The following is a 21,030-nucleotide window of genomic DNA, read 5'->3' as shown; positions in this document are numbered from 1 at the left end:
ACCGACATGACTATTAATTCAGGATTCAAAAAACGTTTGACAAACCGAGAAGAAAACCCGGAGACTGATCTGAACATCGTGTTGTTTGTAAAATTAGCTATTCCATTTGGGATGTAGTTGTTTGTGAAATTAGCCATTCCTGCTGGGATGTAGTTGTTTGAGAAATTAGCCATTCCTTCTGGGATGTAGATGTCAAAGTTCAAATCATACCACATTGCAAATAGGTAAAACATAGGTGTCTCCATCAGTGCCCTTAGGTAGTTATATATGAATGCAATTCCACAACACGTAAGTGTGAGATGGATTATTGGCCAGTAGGTTGTGACTAACACCATTGCTTTAAATCCTTTACCCAGCACCCCCACGATAACGAGTGGGTTCATCACTGGTGCTTGCTAAAAAAGGGTTAATGAATTGAAGCTAACAAGAGGAGGGGAAAAAAAAAAGGAAAAAAGGCACTACTCAGACTAAGTAGTGCTCAAAGTTTACAAATATCCCAGAACACTGGCAGTACGCCTAATCTTTCAAGGTCAGGTTTTCCAGCACAGAAACCTGAACTACTGATAATGCTCCCTAACGAAGCTCTCTAAGAGCAGAGAGAAAAAGAGATTCGTTCAAAAAGCTAAAAAGCAGTCTTGCCCCACGTTGGGCGCCAAAAATCTGTCACGGATTTGACCAGATCAATCTATGTCCGTGACAGGGGGAACAGGCCTCTGCCCTACCCCCCCCCCCCCCCACCCCAGTCCCACAAAAATGGGAAGGAAGGAAGGGAGGAAAAGAACAGCGGCAACAATCTATGGAGGAAAACTTATTTTACTATAATATTGGAATACAAGATAACACAATAGATACAATTTAATTGCAATTGAGATTAATAAATCAGACAAGATGAGAGAGAGAGTTCCCGGGACCGATTCAAACCTGAAAAGCTTGGAACGGCTAGGAAAGCACCCTCCAGCACCCACTGCAAGGCAGCAAGAGAGCGCCCCCCCCACCCGGAAGGGCCAGACCCCGTGACTTCTGTAATGTACAGGGATAGGTAGCTGGGATTGGGGCAGTGACACTTTAATGCCCCGTACACTACATGATGTTTTGATGTGGAATACTGAAACCCAAAAACAAAAAAAAACAAAAACAAAAAAAAAACATAGAACCATGACAAGGCCCTTCAGAGGGATTTAGACAGGCTGAACCGCTGGGCTGAGGTGAATGGGATGAGGTTCAACAAGGCCAAGTGTCGGGTCCTCCATTTTGGCCATAACAACCCCATGCAGCGTTACAGGCTTGGGGATGAGTGGCTGGATGAGTGTGAAGAAGAGAAGGACCTGGGGGTGTTGGTTGATGCTCGGCTGAACATGAGCCGACAGTGTGCTCAGGTGGCCAAGAGGGCCAACGACATACTGGCCTGCATCAGAAATAGTGTGGCCAGCAGGAGCAAGGAGGTGATCATCCCCCTGTACTCAGCACTGGTGAGGCCGCACCTCGAGTATTGTGTTCAGTTTTGGGCCCCTCACTACAGGAAAGATGTTGAGATCCTGGAGCGTGTTCAGAGAAGGGCAACAAAACTGGTGAGGGGTCTGGAGCACAAGTCTTATGAGGAGCGGCTGAAGGAGCTGGGATTGTTTAGTCTGGAGAAGAGGAGGCTCAGGGGAGACCTCATTGCACTGTACAACCTCCTGAAGGGAGGCTGTGGTGAAGAGGGATCTGGCTTCTTCTCCCAGGCAACGAGCAGGACACGGGGCAATGGCCGCAAGTTGTATCAGAGGAGGTTCAGGTTGGACATAAGGAAGAACTTCTTCTCTCAGAGAGTAGTCAGGCACTGGAATGGCCTGCCCAGGGAGGTGGTGGAGTCACCGTCCCTGGCAGTGTTCAAGACGCGTCTGGATGACGTGCTGCGTGATATGGTTTAATACTAGTGGTGGCAGTGGTGACGAGGTGACGGTTGGACTGGATGATCTTATAGGTCGTTTCCAACCTTGTGATTCTTGTGATTCTTGTGAGCACCTCCATCTTTCAGTGCAGCTTGGATCGACCCATGGAAAACGGTTGGGCTGTGTTTCCACCCCTGGGGCAAACGGTTCCAGATATACTGAATGCCCTTCCAGGTAAAAGCAAACTGTGGCCTACATTCTGTGGCCAAAGGAATGGAGAAAAATCATTAGTAATATCAGTGGTGGCATATGTCATGGATTTGTGATTTTTGGTTTTCAGTGTTCTACATCATAACATCATGTGGGGCACTGGGAGTTTAACTGGTAATGCTTAAGTCCTGGGTACCTGCCCAGAAGAGAAGAACAACTACATTCCCCAGGGGACTTTGCGGTCACAGAGATTTAACTCCTGGTAAGGTCACCTGATGATCTTTTTTTCGTATGCTCTTCGTCGTGGGCGCTGCTCCCATCTCCCTGCTGCTCAACTGGACTGCGCATCTCACCTCAGCGTTGTGGTGAGGCCTATCCACCCTTTCGGACATTCTCTCTCACATTATATTTGATTTATTAGCTTCAATTCTGATTATATTGTATTATAGTGTGTTATCTTGCATTCCAATTCCACGTTTAGAAAAGTAGTTTTTTTCTCCTCAGATCGTTGACACTGTTTTTAATTATTTTGGGGTCCCCTTTTTCCCTTTTTCTGGAGGCGCGGATTTTGCTAAGTCCCTCTGCCCTGCTGGTCACGGAACTGGGCCGAACCAGCTCGTAAACCGTTGACTGTATTCCATTTGGCTGCTTTATACTCCAATTCATATTGGAGTTCCAACATATCTGGTACAGCAGCACTCATTGTGGGTGTGACTTCATTCAGGCCACGGTAGTCCACCGTCAGCCTCCATTCTCCACTGGCTTTACGCACTGGCCATATGGGGCTGTTAAAAGGTAAGCGAGTCTTGCTGATCACTCCCTGGCTCTCTAGTTGACGAATTAACTTATGAATGGGGAGCAAGGAATCCCTGTTGGTGTGGTACTGCACAATTTTTATAGCAATTGGTATCTGTTGCTCTTTCACTCGTAGCAACCCCACAACAGACGGATCTTCTGATAGGCCGGGCAAAACAGTTAGCTGCTTAACATCTTCTGTATCTACAGCAGCTATTCCACAAGCCCATTGATACCCTTTGGGATCCTTAAAATATCCCCTCCTGAGGTAATCGATACCAAGTTTACACGGAGCCCCTGGGCCAGTCATAATAGGGTGCTTTTGCCAGTCTTTACCAGTGAGGCTGATTTTGGCCTCCAACATAGTCAGCTCTTGAGAACCCTCAGTCACTCCATGAATATAAATTGATTCTGTCCCTTCATGACTCGAGGGCATTAGAGTGCACTGTGCACCAGTATCCACCAGGGCCTTATATTTCTGTGGTTCTCATGTGCCAGGCCATCTAATAAACACAGTCCAATATACTCTATTATCCCTTTCCCCCCCTGGCTGGGGGCAGGGTCCCTCTATTTGTTACCTCCATTGTCTGCAGTAACTGGAGCAGTCTTTGTGAACGTGCGCTACATGTTTGGTGTACACCTGGCTCTCTCAGGATCATGCTCTTGGTCTGGCTCATCAGGAATGAAATTGGGGCTATGTAGAGTTTCCTCCACAGTATATTCTCTCAAATAATGGATGCCTTCTTCCATATCAGCCCATTTCTTCTTCTCAGGCATCAGATCGTCTTTGAAGGGGTATCTTTCTTTTAAAGCTAACAACATCCTCTTCCAGAGGGTGAAGGCCTGGTTCTGGCATGTACTAATGCCTCTGTCAATGGCTGAGTCCCTAGCAATGCCACCCAGTTGGCAAGCTTCTCTACTATCTAGCCACACACTGTTGGCCCCATTGTCCCAGCATCCAAGTAACCAGGTGACAACAGGCTCATTTGGGTGACGTGAGAAGTCTTTTCTCAGACTTCAAATTTCATTCATTTTCATAGATCGATCAACAAGGGTAACGATATCTTGCTCACCTCTTACATTTTCAGGACTTCTTGTTGCCCTCATAGGCGTTGCTGGCTGTGGTCTTACTGAGGGCCCCTCCCCTGGACTCAGGGGTGCTTCTCCTGGATTTCGGAGCCACTCCTCTGGACCTCTTTCCTCCTCTTTCTTCTCTTCTGAGTTGAGATTCATTTTGTTTTCCATCCTCTTACAGGGGCAACTGACATCAATTGTGGTGCCTCCTGTGATTGATCAGGTTGGTCAGTTCCAATGCTCTCATCCTCGAGCTCAGCTTGGAACCTGTCTTGTTCGATTATGAGAGTATCTAGCTCAGATTGGAGGGTTTCTTGTTGAGATTGAAGACTGTCTAGTTTGGATTGCATGAAGTCTATCTCAATTCGGAGGGCATCTCTCTCAGATTGGAGGTTTTTTCTCTGGACCAGGAGATTCTCTCACTCATTTTGTACTGTTTCCCTGAGACTCTCCCTTTCAATTTCACAAACTCTCTGTCTCTCCAGGATAGTATTGAATAAGGCCTGATAAGCATTAGCTCGGCCCCAAATCATTTGTGCCTCCTCAGATCTGCCTGAGCCGCAACATTCCTGTCTCAAATAGTTGTTTAAGCTCTCAGGGACTTTCAGGTGTTCAGGTCAGTAAAGTTCCATGACACTGAAGATTTACATTTGTCTGAAGTCTCTCCCAGGCCTCTCCACACTCCCTGCCACTCAGTATTCCCTGGTTTTGGGAAGGACTTCCTCAGAATATAATAAATACTAATACTGAGTGAAATGATGAGCAATACATCCAGGGAGATTAACAGTGCGATCAGGTGAGAATTCAAAAACTGCATAAAGGATTCAAAGGAGAGACTGGAAACCTGCTTAAAAATCCCCAGTCCTGTAAAATTAGCAAATCCCTCTGGAATTGTATGCCACATTGTATGAAGGTACCAGGTACATATTTCCACCATTGTTTTCAATTGATAGTTTATACCTATTGCTCCTTAATGCCCAGTATGTTTTGAGCATTAGAAAAGAAGAAACAGCAGCATGCAGTCCCTTGAAAGGCAGTTTCAGAAGAGAAAGCTTTTTTTTTTTTTCTAATTTTTATTTTTTTTACATAAGTGAGATAGCTAGGCTCAAAGTTTACAAATATCCTAGAATATTGGCAGTTTGCCTGGACTTTTAAAGGTCACGTTTTCAGAGAGTAGCGGTGAAAGAGATAAGCTTTCCCAATGAAGCTCTCGGAGAGCAGAGAGAGAGATTCATTCTAAACAGCTAAAAAGCAACTGTTGCCTGCATTCTCCACCAAGAATGTCAACGGTTTACGGGCTGGTTCGGCCCGGTTCCGTGACCAGTGGGGCGGAAGGATTTGCAGATCCACGCCTCCAGAAAAGGGAAACAGGGGACCCCAAAATAATTGAAAACAACGGCAATAATCTGAGGTGGAACAAACTAATTTTACTAAATATAGTATCAGCAAAATGTAATGAGAGAGAGAGTGTGTGTCTGAAAGGTGGATAGGCCTCACCACAACGCTGAGGTGAGAAGTGCAGTTCACTTGAGCCGATGAAGAAAAGCAGATGGAGAAGAGCAGATGGAGAAGCGCAGGCGAAGAAGAGCACATCAGGTGACCTTGCACAGAGTTATATCTCCTTGCTGACCGCAAAGCCCCCTGGGGATTTGTAGTTCTTCTTCTCCTCCGGACATGCGCCTGGAACTTGAGCATCAGCAGTCAAACCCCCAGTGCATTACATGATGTTATGATGTGGAATACCAATAACCAAAATCATAAAACCATGACAGCATTTCATTTGGAAACTTGTTGGTAAATGATCAGTCTCTGTCGTTCTCAGAGAAGGTGCCTTTTATTTAATTGCTTAAAATTAAATATCATCAAACATGATGTGTTACAGTTTCTTTTTTTTTCATCAGTATTCCACATCATAACATCATGCAGTGCATTGGGAATTGAAGTGTTAATATTGTAATTCCATGGATTGTTGTGGGAATGCAAGAAAAAAACCTGTTCAGAGCAGCAGCTGTGGAGAAAGAAAAGCTGCTCAAAGCAGCAGCTGCAGAGCAAGATAAGTAGTATGAGAATCAAGGACACCTTTTGAAGAACAGAGAACATCTCATGGCTCTGATTGGATAAGCTTCTGTGTGAACAATTGAAGAGTGTTTTTGCAGAATGCTCTGCTAAAATGTATAAATAGAGTAGTGCTTAACAATAAAGCAGACTAATAGCTTTTAACCACACTGGTGTGCTGTTATGTCTCTAGTGTGTCCTGAGAGTCCAGAGACTTCCCTACAGATTGTTGATAGTTCGGGTCTCTTGGTCTTAGAAGTGAAGCGTGAACTACAACTCCTAGAAGAATTCATTTTTCTGTTTGGAGGGAAAGATAAAATAAAGTGGACTTGGAGTCACAAGACTCCCCTTTTTGCTCCCTAGCTGCTTCACCTAGAACATTAGAGTAAGGACTTCAGTTTTGGAAACTCTTTCTCGTGTTATTTGATTTCTTAGCTTCAATTTCAATCATGTTGTAATATGTCACATTCTGCTACTGTATTTGGTAAACTAAGCTGTTTTTTTTTCTCCTTATCTCGTTACTGCCATTTTCCTTCGTCCAGGCCCATTTCCCTACTTTTTCCCTTTTTTTCCTCCCCTTTTCTCCCCAAGGCATGGATCTGTGGGACCCTCTGCCCCCCGCCCCCCCCCCCCCTTGTCACAGAAACCAGACTGAATTATGATACATGGCCTGCAGGATAAATGGATAATATCCAGAAGTCATCAAATCCTAGACTGTTTCTGAAATTAGAATAAAGGGAGGCTGGGGAATGTGAGAATCCTTCTTGGGTTTTTGGCTCAAAGCTTGCTTCCTGAGGTATTTTTTGTGATAAGACTCTGATTGATTTATTGAGGAGGCAAATTTATGGATGCTACCATGTGACAATCAACATCACTTTGGGGACATTTGAAAGTACCTTTCTCCAGAACTGCTTGCCTCCAGAAGAGAGTGCTCAGGAGTGTTTACTGGTGGAAGATCTGACCTGTGACTAAATAGCTCCAGCTTGGTATGGGAAAATTGGGGAATGATACCATCATGTCCTGTGAAAAACAGGATGCCGGTGGGCATCCCTGCTCCCTCTTATCTGCTGGCAAGGCCCGGAAGATGGGAACAAAGGAGTTTCTGCTGAGATCCCAGAGCCACAAGCTGCTACTCTGAGGAGAGCTGACTCAACCACTTTGGACTTACCCCCAACAATTTGTGGGCTCGTCTGGGATTATTATCGCCTCTTTGGGAGTCTCCCTGCTGTCCTGGACAGGATAGGTGCACCCCTCTGATTTCAGCAGTCCTGTCTGCGTGGTGATGTGACTCCTTGGGATGGCTGATAAAAAAACAAGACTGTTACATAAAGGACGGGCTCTGTGAAAACCAAGGGGCAGGTAGGCATGGTATTGACCTCTGCAGAAGTGGTAACTTTGTGCACAGACCAAGGTAAGGGAATTTAATTCTTGCCTTGGGGGTTGGTGGAGACTCAGGTGAGTCTGTTGGTGTGCAGTACCCTGGATGCTTCACAAAGTGCCAGCAGTACATCCCTATTGAATCCAAGAATCGGAGCAAGGCACTCTGGAGGGATTGGCCCTAAATCTGAGAATCGGAGTGTGGTAACCTGGTATTTCTTCAAACCAATTCTCTTTTTAATATCAAATGCAGAAACAACATTCCATTCCCACAGGATCTCCCGTAGAACAGGGGAAAAGGGTCCCCAAATTCGTTCCTAAAGATAGCTCCTTGGGAAATAAGCTTCAGAACTGGAAAATAATCCCAAAATTAGGGACAAGAACAGGAAAGAGATCTTTAAATACTGTATATAGCCATAGCCTTGAGAGCCACTACAAAGAAAATCATTATTTTCACCAAAATAAGGGTCTGACCAAGATTGGGCCTGTCAGACTTTGTATTTATATGTAAACAGTAAGACTCCTTTTTCTGAAACAGAATTGGCTTATATCGCTTAATGGGTGCAAGAAGTAAAAAGTTCCTCACAAGAAGGAGTTGAAGTTCAAAAGAAAAAGGAAAGAGAAACAGAAAGAAACAGAAAAAGATCATAAATGGGATCCCTTAGATAATTTTCCCCCTTTCAATTTCTAAAGCAATGCAAGCAGCAGTGACCTCTCCAGAGAAGGGGAGTGGCCATGCTGCTGATCCTGTGCAGGGTCCTGGAGAGAGGATGCACTCTCGATTACTGAGGGAATTGGAGCAATGTAAACGGGACCTGGAGTTTTCCTTTCTCTAACACTAACCTTACTAATACTTCACTTTATCCTCTTAGGGAAGTCTCCTTAGGTCAAAGGGAAATAGGGTATGCTAATGCCTGCTGTTTTTACTAGCAGAAAAGTTAGGAGTTTCAAGAATGAAATAAATTCCTTAACTGAGGATCCTATAAGAGTAACAGAACAATTAGATCAATTTCTAGGGCCTAATTTCTACTCATGGATGGAAATGATGTTTATCATGGTGTGGGAATGGAATATTGTTTCTGCATTTGATATTAAAAAGAGCAGTTGATTTGAAGAAGTAGAACATAATGCATTTGTATTCTGTAACTTATCCTTAGAAATAGTTGATCTAAGAAGTAAAATACTATATATGTTAGCGGCATGTTTTAGAAACATTATTACTGAATTATGTGATTAATTCTTTCTTGCAAAACTGTAATAGTTGTTAAATGTTCCAAACAATGCGAGTATACTGTTAGGGATTAGAAAACATATAGTAGAGTTGTTCTGTTAGGATAAGAAACTCCCAGCAAAAGAAGAACAGATTTAGTAAACATGAAAGAAATCAGGGCCTCTACACAAGGCTAAACTGTCTCACTCCGTGAGAAGGTTGGGACGTGACAGGCAGGCACCAAGATACTCCCCTGTCTTTTTCCCGAGCTTATCTCTGTGGAAAGGATAAGCAGATATCCGCAAAATAATGATCAGGTGTGGAATGAGTTAATTAATTAACTACAGATTTACGCTTATGCAGCAAAAAATTATGTTTGTCCAGTGTTTCCATGTTTAGTGAAGCGTCGAGAAAATTGTGAACCTAAAGTACTCAGCCAATGAGGAACTAGGGGAGAAAGAGATAAGCGTCAGGGAATAGGGAATAAAAGATTTAACTCTGTTTTTCTGGGTGCTCTCCTGCTTGCAGGAGGCCTGCCACTGCAGTTGCGAATAAAATCTGCTTTATCAGAGATACCGTCCTAGAAAATTATTTTGATATTTCCAACAATGGTATGTTGTTTATTGGAGAAGAAAGAGGTGTGATTAGGTGGTCAGCTATGCAAGTGTAGGAAAGGAGTATAGAGGGAAGTTTGGGCCCCAGAGGGAGGCAGAGAGAGGAAGGATCCTGAGGATAAATTGTACTGATTATATTGTCACTGTCTTTGTGTTTGTTAAATGTTTATGTTGTGAAAGTGCTACCTAAGAGGCTGTTATGGAACAAGGGGTGTCTAAAGTGATACGAGAAGACCCCCTGGGTTGTATTTTGGCTCACTGGAGAAACATTGCTGGTGAGCCAAGGGGGAATATTGAATAAGAAACCAGGAACATAAATGGAGTATTGGGACCAGTTTTATAACTGAGTACCCTAATCGTGAGACCAAGTGCTGGGTGTTTGTGGAAGTTGAAGAATTGTATTGTTTGATTTTTGGATTTTGAAGGGAGTGGGAGAAACTGTTTTGGTGCTACATGGAAGTGCAGTTGTTCATGGTATATGGAAATGCAATTGTTAATGGTACATGGAAATGTAATTGAGGGTACAAATAGTGGAATTGTTGGAAAAAAAAAAAAAAAAAAAAAAAAACAACTGCAAAAGGGTTAAAGAAAACTGAGTTTGGGATATTAGAGTTTGGGCCGGCACGAGAACACATCCCCTGCACTACCCCCCCACTGCGGCTTGTAAGAACAACTTGGAGTGAGAGAGAGAGAGCTGTGGGCCAGAGCCTCGGGCTGTAACTGTAAAGGGTGTGTTACTTGCGAATGGGGATGGGACAGGGACACTGAAAGTGATAATAGCTGTCACCTGCAGAGAGCTGGGGAAACCAGATATCCCAGTGTAAGCACTGGAAGCCTGGGGAGGGGAGGGGGTGAAACTGAAATATAATGTTAGTAATTTCTGTAATGATGGAAGTCTGGAAAGTGAAAAGGGTTTGGGAAAAACACAGGGTGAGGAAGGCAAAGTTGAGCAAGGTGTAACAGGGATGTCCTTACTGAGAAGAGAGGTGAGGGATCTGGAAAAATTGATTGTGAAACAGAGTAAGCAGGCAAGTAAGGAAATTGGGAAGAACAATAGCAGATGTCAGTGTTGCTGCACTAGAACAGGGCCTGAGGACCCAGAGATTCCCTCATGGAAGAGGTAAGAGGGAGCCTGGAAGGGCTCAGGGAGAGTTCCACCCCCACAGGACCAAAAACAGCTGGGGATGCAGGGTAAAGAGGTTTATTTTCTGATACGGGTGTCTCTTACTCTGTGCTACATCAAGAATTATTACCCATAGATGATTTTTGTAATAGTTGCAGGAGCTACTGGCAAGAGAAGTTTACTTTTTGGGGACCAATTAAATACAGGCTAGGAGAACAAGTAGGAATATATACATTCTTGTACATGCCAGGTTCTCCAAAACCATTACTTGGGCATGACATATTAGAACAGTTGAATGTAGAGATTAAATTCAGTAGAGAAAATTGGAACTAAGTGTCAAGCAAGAGCAATTGACTGAAAATTTTAAGTCTGGCTTTAACACAAACTGGGAAAAGCAATATTGTACTCCCAGAAGTTACGTAAATCCTAAATCAGGTATACACAGGATTGCAGGCATCAGGAATGCGTGGCAGAGCCAAAAATGCAGCCCAATGAAAGTTGAGTTAAAGATGGGAGCCAGCCTAGCCAGGGTAAAGCAATGCCCTTTGAGGACACAAGATTGTAGGAGAATAAAAGAAATAATAAATAACTTCTTGAATTTTGGATTACTAATTGGATAGGAATCCAAATACAACACCCCAATCTTGCAAATGAAAAATTGGATGGCAAGAGCTATAGTTTGGTACAAGATTTGAGGGCAATTAATAGAAATGTTGAAGATATGCAACCCATGGTGGTAAATCCATGCACTTTATTAACCAAGTTAAGGAATAAGTAGGTGGTGTTTGCCATTCTGGATTTGAAGTACCCCTTTTTCTGCCTGGTTTTGCCAAAGAAAGTCTGAAATTATTTGCTTTTGAATAGGAAAACTCCAATATGGGGAGAAGGAAAAAAATAAATAAATAAAATTCAGTTAACCTGGACAGTGTTACCCAGGGTTGTGAGAACAGCCCAGTGATTTTTGAGAACTGGTCAACTCGTGAGCCTGAGGATTGGATTCCTCCATCTCACAGTGGAACTTTACTGCAGTCTGTGGATGCTACAGTAACAAAGGAGGACTGTGTACAATGGACTGTGAGCTTGCTGAATTTCTTGATTTAATGGCTATCAAGTTTCTCAACAGAAAGCACAACTGATCAAAGAGAAGGAAGCCATTTGCTGAACACCCAGAACACCAACGCAGAGCTGCCTCCAAGCCAGCAGTGTGCGACTGCATGGAGACTGTCTGTGCCAGTTGGTGAGACCTACAGGAGGAACCGTTGGACGATGCTGAGGATTCCTGGATTCATCAACTGAAGCAGTTTTGTGAAGACAAGGAAACCGTAAGGCAGGACATGCAGTAACTGCTACTGACAAGGTAATTGAAGCAAAACCATTACCTGTGGGGACTTCCACTCAGAAGGCTGAAATAATTGCCTTGACAAGAACCTTAAATATATGGACAGGTGCTAAATATGCTTTTGGGGTGGTACCCACCCATGGTGCCATCTGGAAAGAGCTAGGGTTGCTTACACACAAGGAAAACAAATTCAGCATGATGCAAATCTACCGAAGAGCAGCGTGGCTGTTATACATTGTAAAGGACATCAGAAGAGTGACACTGTACAGGAAACTGGGAATATGATGGTGGATCAGGTGGCAAAACAGGCAGCTGAAGGAAAAGAAATTGGTGAACTGGCTTTAATTCCAGATGGTAAACTTAAAATATCTGAACCTTATTCAGGACCTATAAGGTATTCTAGAGAGGATAGGTTTCTAATTAATGATTTAGAAGGGAAGAGAGCAAGCTGACAGATGGGTGCATACCCAGATGGGCACATTCTTGTGCCCTTGAGTATTTTATGGAATTTGGTTCTAAGGAGCATAACAAAACATTTGGGGGGGGTACAGACACCAGAAAGTAACTGTACAATCCTAGTACCAGGAACAGGGTACAAGTGGGGCTTGTTGGGAAAGGGAACCTTCCAGGTCAACAATTGCAAATTGATTTTTTCAGAACTGCCAGGAGAAAGGAGGGTTTCGGTATATGCTGCTTCTAACCAATACCCTTTCAGGATGGCCAGAAGCAGGATCAATAAAGCCAAAGAAATAACCAAGGTATTGTTGCAGGACACCCAAACCTTGGAATAATCTCCTGCAACACTACCCTTCAACCAGGGAACTCACTTTATTGCAGAGATTGTCCAACAGGTCAGCAAGCATTGGGAATAAATTGGCAATTGCACATACCACACAGACCACAGGCAAGTGGTCTGGAGGAAAAGATGAACCACCTAATTAAATCACAGGTTGTAAAACTGGGACAGGAAGCTGGTCTATCCTGGTCACAGTCGTTGCCTTTGGCTCTCCTGAGGACCGGAACGAAACCTAGAGCCAAAGAGGGGTTAAGTCCTTTCAAAATACTGTACAAAAGGCCTTATGTTGTACAAACGGGGATCTCTACCCGGGTAGGGAGTGAAATATTGAGTATGTGATAAGTCTACAGGAGTAGCTTTGGGAAATAGAGAAACTGGTTCTAGGAACTAGAGCCCAAGGCCTTGATGGCTCGATACATAATATTTGATCAGATTATATGTATATACTAGATCTCTTTCAGATTCGCCCCTGGAACCAAGGTGGATAGGTCTGTTCCAGGTGCTGCTGACGTCTCACACAACAGTAAAAATTAAAGAACAAGCATTGTGGATACATAATACTAGAGTTAAGAAGGTCCCTCAAACACAGTGGGAACCAGTCAGCTGGACCTTTGAAATTGTGAATCCAAAGGCAGTAATATAGGCTCTTGTAATTGTTAGAAATGTTAATTTGATAAGTGCAGTGTTTGATGTAAATACTTATATATCTCTTGTGAAAAACATCATTGCAAAGTATACTAATATCAGTAATTGTTTGGTATGTGGGCAAACTAAGGATTTAAACTCTCCACTTCTTGTCCCTGATGATTTTAAGGCAAGAAATCGAACTGTTGCAGGGTTTGAGTCACTGTCCTGGTGAGTGATGATCAACAAGAATGTAGATTGGATTAACTACATCTGTTATAATCAATGGAGATTTACAAATTATACAAAGATTGCAATAAAGGGAATTGCGGAACAGTTAGACGCTGCAAGTAGGATGGCCTGGGAAAATATAATCGCCTAAGATATGATTCAAGCTGAAAAGGGGGTGTAAGTGTAATGCTGGGTACCCGTTGTTGCACCTTCATCCCAATAACACAGCTCCGGATGACAACTAAGGCATTGCAAGGGATTACCACCCTTGCCAATGAACTGGCAGGAAAATCAGGAATAGATACTTCTATCACTGGATGGTTGGAGTCCTGGTTTGGTAAATGGAAAGGGGGTGATTGTATCCACTTTTACTTCTTTAATAGTAGTAGCAGGAGCCCCGATGGCCATTGGTTGCTGTGTTATCCCCTGTGTGAGGGGACTGGTACAGCGATTGATCGAGACAGCACTATTTGAAGCAAACACCAATGGAGCCACCACCATATTAGGATAAAATGCTGGTATTAGAGAAGATAGGAAATAAAGTGAAGAAGAGGGAGATGTCTATGAAAGTGAACCTTAAAAAAGAATTGCAGAAATCAACAACGTATGGAAAAAAAGAAAAGGGGGGAATTGTGGGACTCAAATGTTGTTTCTGCATTAGAATTAGATAATATTTTTTTATTTCATAGTCTCCGCTGCCATAGTTCTGATAGTTTGCATCACTTATCCTCTAGACGAACCTTCCCCAGTGTTGGAAATATCCAAATAATTTATCTGGACGGTATCTCTGATAAAGCAGATTTTATTCGCAATTGCAATCCTGCAAGCAGGAGAGCATGCAGAAAACAGCATTACATCTTTTATCCCCTATTACTTAAGACTTATCTCTTTCTCCCCTGGTTCCTCATTGGCTGAGTACTTCAGGTTCACAATCTTCCCTATGCTCAACTAAATATACGGATACTGGCTAAACGTAATTTTTTGCTAGCTAAGCATATATCGCTAATTAGTTAACTTCTCACACTTGCTCATGCAACACTTGGTCATTGTTTCTGGACATCTGCTCATCTTTGCATAGAGATAAGCTTGGAAGGAGGATAGGCAGTAGTATCTTGATGCCTGCCTGTTGCATCCCAACCTAGCCACAGAGCGAGGCAATTCAGCCTTGTTTAGAGGCCCTGGCTTCTTTGATGTTTGCTAAATCTGTTTTTCTTTTGCTGAGGGTCTCTTATCCAAACACAATAGCCCTACAATATGCTTTCTAGTCCATAATACTATACCTATACTATTTGGAACATTTAAAAACTATTGCAGTTTTGCAAGCAAGAATTAATCACACAATTCAGCAACTATATTTCTAAAGTATGTTACTAACATATATGGTATTTCTACTTTTTCACATCAGCTATTTCTAAGGACAAGTTACAAAATACAAATACATTGTGCTCTACTTCTTCAGATCAATTCCCCCTTTTTAATATCTAATGCAGAAACAACATTCCATTCCTACACCCAGGAATGCATGCTCAGTATGAAGGTGTATATATGTATATTGTCATACACATTGCAAAAATATCCTGCACGAGATTGGTCAAACCAGAGAACAAGTCATGGCATGCCCAAGGAAGCGCCTGAAGAGACATCGGGAAGGCCTGGCATCACCCCCAGCCCCTGGTGCTCTCTGTTTAATGAAAACTTTGAGGAAAATCACCATATCAGTACGACAAGAAGAGCACTGAGACATCTTGGAAACAACAGGATGCCTACTGGCTGATACCAGATAACACACCAATTAACAAATGTAAACTTCGATAAGACTGTGAACCTGGAGTACCCAGCTAATGGGGAAACAGGGGAGGGGGATAGGCAAAGGGGGAAACAAGATACAAAAAGCTGTCATTGTGTCCTTAAGGGTGCTCCTGCTTGCGGGATGCCCGCCATTGCAATCATGAATAAAATCTGCTTTTATCAGTGATACCGTCCTGACAAAATTATTTGGATATTTCCAACACCATTGAGAAGTTGCCATCATTGCTGTGGTCACTGTCGTTGTCAACAGAACAACAATACCCGATGACCCAGCACTACTGAAGATCAATGACTGACCACGCTGGATCCATGGTGGTGACTATGTCCCTCTTGCTTCCTATGAAGACTCCTTGTTTCTTCTTTCCTGTCTTTTCTATTGTCCTCCTTCCCTTCCCCATTACTCTAATTCGTAATAGTGTCCATCCTCCCTTTTTTCATCTCCCTGATTAAGATTTGTAATAAACTGGTCAGACCAACATTTGAACCATTGTTTCTTAATCTCACGCCGGGTATACAGATATCAAAGAACCTCCTCTCCCTCCTATAAATTGGAGCGAGACAGGGAATGAGTTCTCTAGAAGGGGATGCATGAGGTCTGCATAGTTCTCACTATGAAGTGAGGTAAAAAGGCTCTCAGTATGGCTTTTTTTTAGTTTAATAACAGAAAAACAGGAAGTTAATACCAAATATTAGAGGTGTGCACTTTTAACTAACTCTTGTAAATTCCCTGTTTCATAATGCTATTAAATATCTTGCAAAATAAAACTGATGTGTCCAGTACACACATAGGGACAAATGTTGGTACAGGGCAAGGGTGGTGGTGATCCCTTTCACCCAGATTTTTGCTACTTGTGTTACCAACTACAGTGTGTTGTGCCAATGTAGGCAAGAATGAGAATCAGCCCTGTATTTACCATGTAACTTCACAAGTATGGCTGTGGTGCAATTATGGGTACAAACCATGAAATAACGGAAGGAGGAATGAGCCAGGAAAGTGGTACATGCAGTACTCCCTCACACCTAGACCTCGAGATGATGGAAGAATGCAGCTCCAAAAAGCACCCGGCGCATGCGCACCCGCTCTATCCGCTCAATGCGGCAGCGGCTCCCACGATACCAAACACGTTCATTTGGGGGCATGGGAAGGTAGTGCAGCTACGGGCCGGCTTACCGCTCCTAGCGGTTTCTCTGACATTTTATGTTTGTATATCAGTGCCGGTTTGGTCGCACTCTGCCGTAGGTAGGTTGGGGGGGGAGGGAAGGGGAGCGAGTTAGCGCTGCGCGGCGGAGGGGAGGGGAGGAGGAAGAAGAGGAAGAGGAAGGGAGGAGTTCAGACAGTACCTCCGCCTCCTTCGTCTCCGCCGCCAGCTCGAACTCATGATTCCTATATGCCCAGTAGTTTCATTTACCTATGGTAAGTAACAGCGCTAGGGGTCCGTCTGTGGGTGGGGTGGACGGCTGTGAGGGTTCTGAGGTGTCACGTCTGACCTGACTCTCGCGCGTTCTTTCTGTTCCCCTTCTTTTCCTCTCCCCACTTCTTCCTGCTGGGCCTTCTGTCGCGGTCCCAATTGCTGCTGCCGCCGCCTCTGGAATATCATCGCTACAGTACCCAGCCGGCTGGGAGAAGATGCCAAAATGGCTACCGGCAATTACTTTGGATTCACCCATAGCGGGGCTGCTGCTCAATATAGGTAAACGCTGCTACCCTTCTCTGCCCCGATTCTGAGCCTACTCTCCCTACTGTGCCTTTGGTGTCTTGTCCCCGAATGGAACCTCCCCGCCCTAGGGGGCTGAGTGCCTAGCGCTGTTCTTGAGTCGGGGCCTCCTCTGTGCCCTGCTCCTCTGGGGTGGCCGTGCCGGGGACCTTCCTTCTCATCTGCCTCACCTGCGGGTTTTCTTATTTGGTTGGTATGAACCTTACTGCATCCCCATGGTGTGAGGGTGGGGAGGTGGAGCTGAGCACCATGGAAGTGGAAGGGAATCAATGGTTTTATGGAGTCCCCAAACCCTTAAATTAAAATAGTCGCTTATAGTCAACAATACCACTGAGTTATCGTCTGTCACTCTGGGCCTTTCTTCAGCTTCAGGGAAGGCAGGGCTTGCTTCCCAAGTTGTTGCCTCCACCTCTGTCAGTGTGGGAGGACAAAATCTTTTTTAATGTTGGTTAAAATTATACTAGCCCAACCTATTGGAGACTGGGTGGATGAGGGAGGAGCTGAAGCTCTAGAAAATACAAGGGACTGTCTCATTCAGCTGAAGCAATGTTACAATGAATGCTCTGTCTAAGAAAATAGAAGGCATTTTCAGGTCCAAGCACCTTTTAAACAGATGTCTTTACTTGGATACCTAAGACCAGGGGCAGGGTCTTACAGTGCAGCTCAGGAATCTGAAATGATACATCTTGTATAGACATACTCACTTAAATCATGGTTGGGGTTTTTTTGTGTATCAGAAGGTTTAAATAGTAATAACATGATAGTTGTTAGCATCTATTATCTCTGAAATCAACTTATTCAATTTGGCAAAAAAAAAAAAAAAGTTAAAATGAGAAACACATTTTTTATTTGTATTGGGTTACCACAATGAACCCTAAATATGAATCCATGTTATTTGTTTCATGAATCTGTAATAAATACCTTCCTTGACTCCAAAGTCTTGGTTTATAAGAAAAACAGAAGAATAAAGCAAATATATGAAAGCTTATTTACAGACAAATGCAAATTTGTGCTGCTGTTAACTAGCTAATCAAACTTGTTTACCTGATGTAGTTTGAGGAAAGTGGTTTTATGGAGGTCTTGTAATGACTCTCAAAACTGTGCATCTATTCTTTCATGGAGATAGAAAATTCATTGTAATTTACTCTAAGTGTTGAATAAGTATCCTGGTTTCAGCTGAGATAGAGTTGATTTCCTTCATAGTGTCTGGTATGATACTATGTTCTGGCTTTAGGAGAATAAGTGTGTTGATAAGGTACTGATATTTCAGTTGTTGCTGAGCAGCACTGTACAGAGCCATGGATGTTTCAGCTTTTCAGCTCTTCATGCTGTCCTGCCAGTGAGGGGTCTGGGGGTGTACAAGAAACTGGGAGGGGGCAGAACCAGGATAGCTGACCTAAACTGGCCAAAGGGATGTTCCAAATCGTATGATGTCATGTGGAAAAACTATAAAACTGAGGCAAGTTGTCAGTGTTAAATCTCCTGAAGAACATTCAAAAATCTAAGTGTTTAGAGAGGAGATATTGCTTTATCCTGTACAGGGTGCAAGATGGGAAATCTCCAGAAATCTTGTAGAGGAAATGCCTAAGTCATAGCCTGAACCAGTGACTGAGCACCTGGTGGGAAGGCAGAGACAACCCAGGGAAGCTCAGGTGCATGCAGTGCACCTGAGTGACTGGAAGGAGTGGAGCCAGGATCCATTCCTTCCCAGACCTCATTTAAGGGTTGGCAGTGGAGATGAGAGAGATCACTCTCTGGAGATCCCTGCCTACCTGAGGCCTGCCAAAGGTGAGTAGCCTTTCTTGTTTGTTTCTGTGTCTACGGCTGTTGCATTTGGGTTTGTTCTCATTTGCTGTAGCCAAAGGCTTTCACACCCTGCTTTTATTGCTGTACTTTCCATCACATTATAGTGTTACACTTGGCGAGCCAGCCAAATACTTAATTAGGATGGATTATCTAAAAAAAAAAATGGTGTGTTGGATGGTCACTGGGACCACTAATTAACTGAAAGAGGAACTCCTGGGGGAAACTCTGGGGTTCCTGGGTTCCCCATGGCTAAGTTCTGCATGAATTATTGAAGAATGAGGACCTATAAGGGACAATGGTCCCATTATTAAATCCTCTTCAAAAATGGCTGACTTCATAAATAAATTAGGCCAACATTTTTTGACAACTGAGGAAATAGTAGTGGCATTGCTGTAGCATGGCCACTGCTACTATTAATGCATTATCTTTCCTATGAGGAAGAATTAAAAAATGGGCTTTTAAGAGCTCATTTTCATATTAGACAATTGGAAGACATCTTTGATGGGACAAACTGCCTTGCCTTCAAATAGAACCTTCCCTTTGAAATTAAGACCTATATCATTAGAAGGGGAAAAGAATTTAGATCAGCAGGATCCTTGCATCCTAGTTGAATCTAAGAACAAAAAGCCAAACAGACTGAAATCCAACTAGAGGATCTGGGAACCTCAGATCCTCTAGAAATAAGACTGGTAATAACTCAAGTCAAGAAAATCCAGGATAGGCCAGCAGGGTTGGCACCTGAAGAGTGGCCCCTGCCCATACCACACTATATGTAAGGGTGTGCCTGTACACAGCTGCTGAACTCATGGATCTGTTACAGCGATTTAAACCAAGACTCCAAGAGAGCATACCAGCCTGGCTCTTGAGATTATGGGACATGACAGCTGAAAGTGTTATAATTAATGGGTCCGAGATTTCCAAACTGGCATCTATTACAACACATCCAGCCCTCAGACAGAGGCTGTATGTGACAGTAATACATAGTGACAAGAATCATTTTCTAATTCAGTGGGTAATGATGGCATGTAGAATCACATAGCTGAACAAAAGTGATGTAGTAATAAATAATGGTTTATGGACATCAATGGAAGAACTCCAGAATTATATTAGAGAACGGGGAATGAAGGAGGCCATTTATGATGATGCATTTGAGAATGCGGTCCTGGTTAAGTTTTTGGCAGGAATGAGGGACTTGATACTACAACAAGCCCCTCTCCATCAGTATGGCACAGTGGTGCCCATACTGAATGCCTTAGCAGCCTCAGAGGCCATAATCCAACAAGCTGCCCAATTGGTGGCTGATCTGAGGGAAACAGTGCCTTCAGACCAGGTGCAATCTTCCTAACATTGGAAGAGGCAGAGGTCCTCCCCATAGCTAAAACTAAGAGACCTGCCCCATGGACTCCTCAATCGGAACCCATATGGGTGTCCCAAAACCAGATGTTTAATGACTTAATCTGAGCTGGGGTTCAATTTGCAAAAATTGATTGCCGGCCCAATCATGTTCTCCAGCTATAGAGGCAGTTGGAAGAAAATGAGAAGTTTCAAAATATCCCCAATAATTAGAGGTGAGAATGAATGTGGAACTTGGAAGATTTCTTATTTCCCAATAAAAGGAAAAACTCTTGCACTTGTGCAGTTACTTGCGTGACAGGGGATACCAGCTGCCCTGCACCTAGGGCCCCCAGTCGGGACTGGACGCCCTATATTGAATGGATGATTTTTTGGTCCCAAAAGAACAAATTACTGGTTATGGCACTAGTTGACACAGGTGCAGAAATGTCATTTCTTTACAGTGATCTGACCAAATTCCAGGGAGGTGGAGTGATGATTGGTGAGTTTGGGGCACTGACCATTCCTGTGACCTAGACATGGTTGAGGTTGGGCGCCTCCCACCCTGGGAGTATAAGGTGTCAATTGCCCCAGTCCTGGAGTATATATTGGGCACAGATGCGCTATAGGGTCTGACTCTCCAGACAACTGTAGGAGAGTTCAGACTGAGAGTGAGATGTATTAGTATCCGGATGGTGCAGGCAATACTAAGAGGCCATATGAAGCATGAGCCTATTCGCTTGCCAAATCTGTGCTGGATTACTTAATACTAAACAGTATAGACTTATGGGGGGAGGGGCAAGAGGAAATCCCCAGAACAGTGCAGGAACTAAAAAATGTAGGGATCATAAGACCTGCACAAAGCCCATAAAATTCCCCTATATGGCCAGTATGTAAGTCAGATGGCACTTGGAGATTGACACTTGGAGATGGTCATGCTGCCATTCATGCAGCTGTACCCAATATTGACTTCCTGATGGACACATTGAGTAGGAAGATAGAAACCTAGCATGTGATCCGAGACAGCCAGCACGGCTTCACCAAAGGAA

General features: G+C 43.6%; 2 protein-coding genes across 4 annotated transcripts in view; one reads left to right on the top strand and one right to left on the bottom strand.

Moving 5' to 3' along the window:
* Nucleotides 1–21,030, bottom strand: part of LOC125686403 (uncharacterized) — a 292,860-nt gene that overhangs the window by 175,163 nt on the left and 96,667 nt on the right. Inside the window, exon 1 of one of the 2 annotated variants that reach the window (XM_048930338.1) lies at nt 922–1,140. The exons of the other annotated variant lie outside the window; for it this stretch is intronic. The gene's annotated coding sequence lies outside the window, so the exon portion shown is untranslated. Of the gene's footprint in view, nt 1–921; nt 1,141–21,030 lie in introns of those variants that run through there. 2 annotated transcript variants of the gene reach the window in all.
* Nucleotides 16,457–21,030, top strand: part of LOC125686401 (zinc finger RNA-binding protein-like) — a 60,734-nt gene continuing 56,160 nt past the window's right edge. For both annotated transcript variants that reach the window (XM_048930336.1, XM_048930335.1), the window contains exons 1-2: nt 16,457–16,542; nt 16,735–16,819. In XM_048930336.1, the coding sequence (XP_048786293.1) occupies nt 16,506–16,542; nt 16,735–16,819 (122 nt within the window). In that variant the 5' untranslated portion in view covers nt 16,457–16,505. The remainder of the gene's footprint in view (nt 16,543–16,734; nt 16,820–21,030) is intronic.

Source organism: Lagopus muta, chromosome W (assembly GCF_023343835.1).
Source record: "Lagopus muta isolate bLagMut1 chromosome W, bLagMut1 primary, whole genome shotgun sequence".
Lineage (NCBI taxonomy): Eukaryota > Metazoa > Chordata > Aves > Galliformes > Phasianidae > Lagopus > Lagopus muta.
Note: the sequence above shows the minus strand (reverse complement) of the source record. Positions and strands in the feature narration are given on the sequence as shown.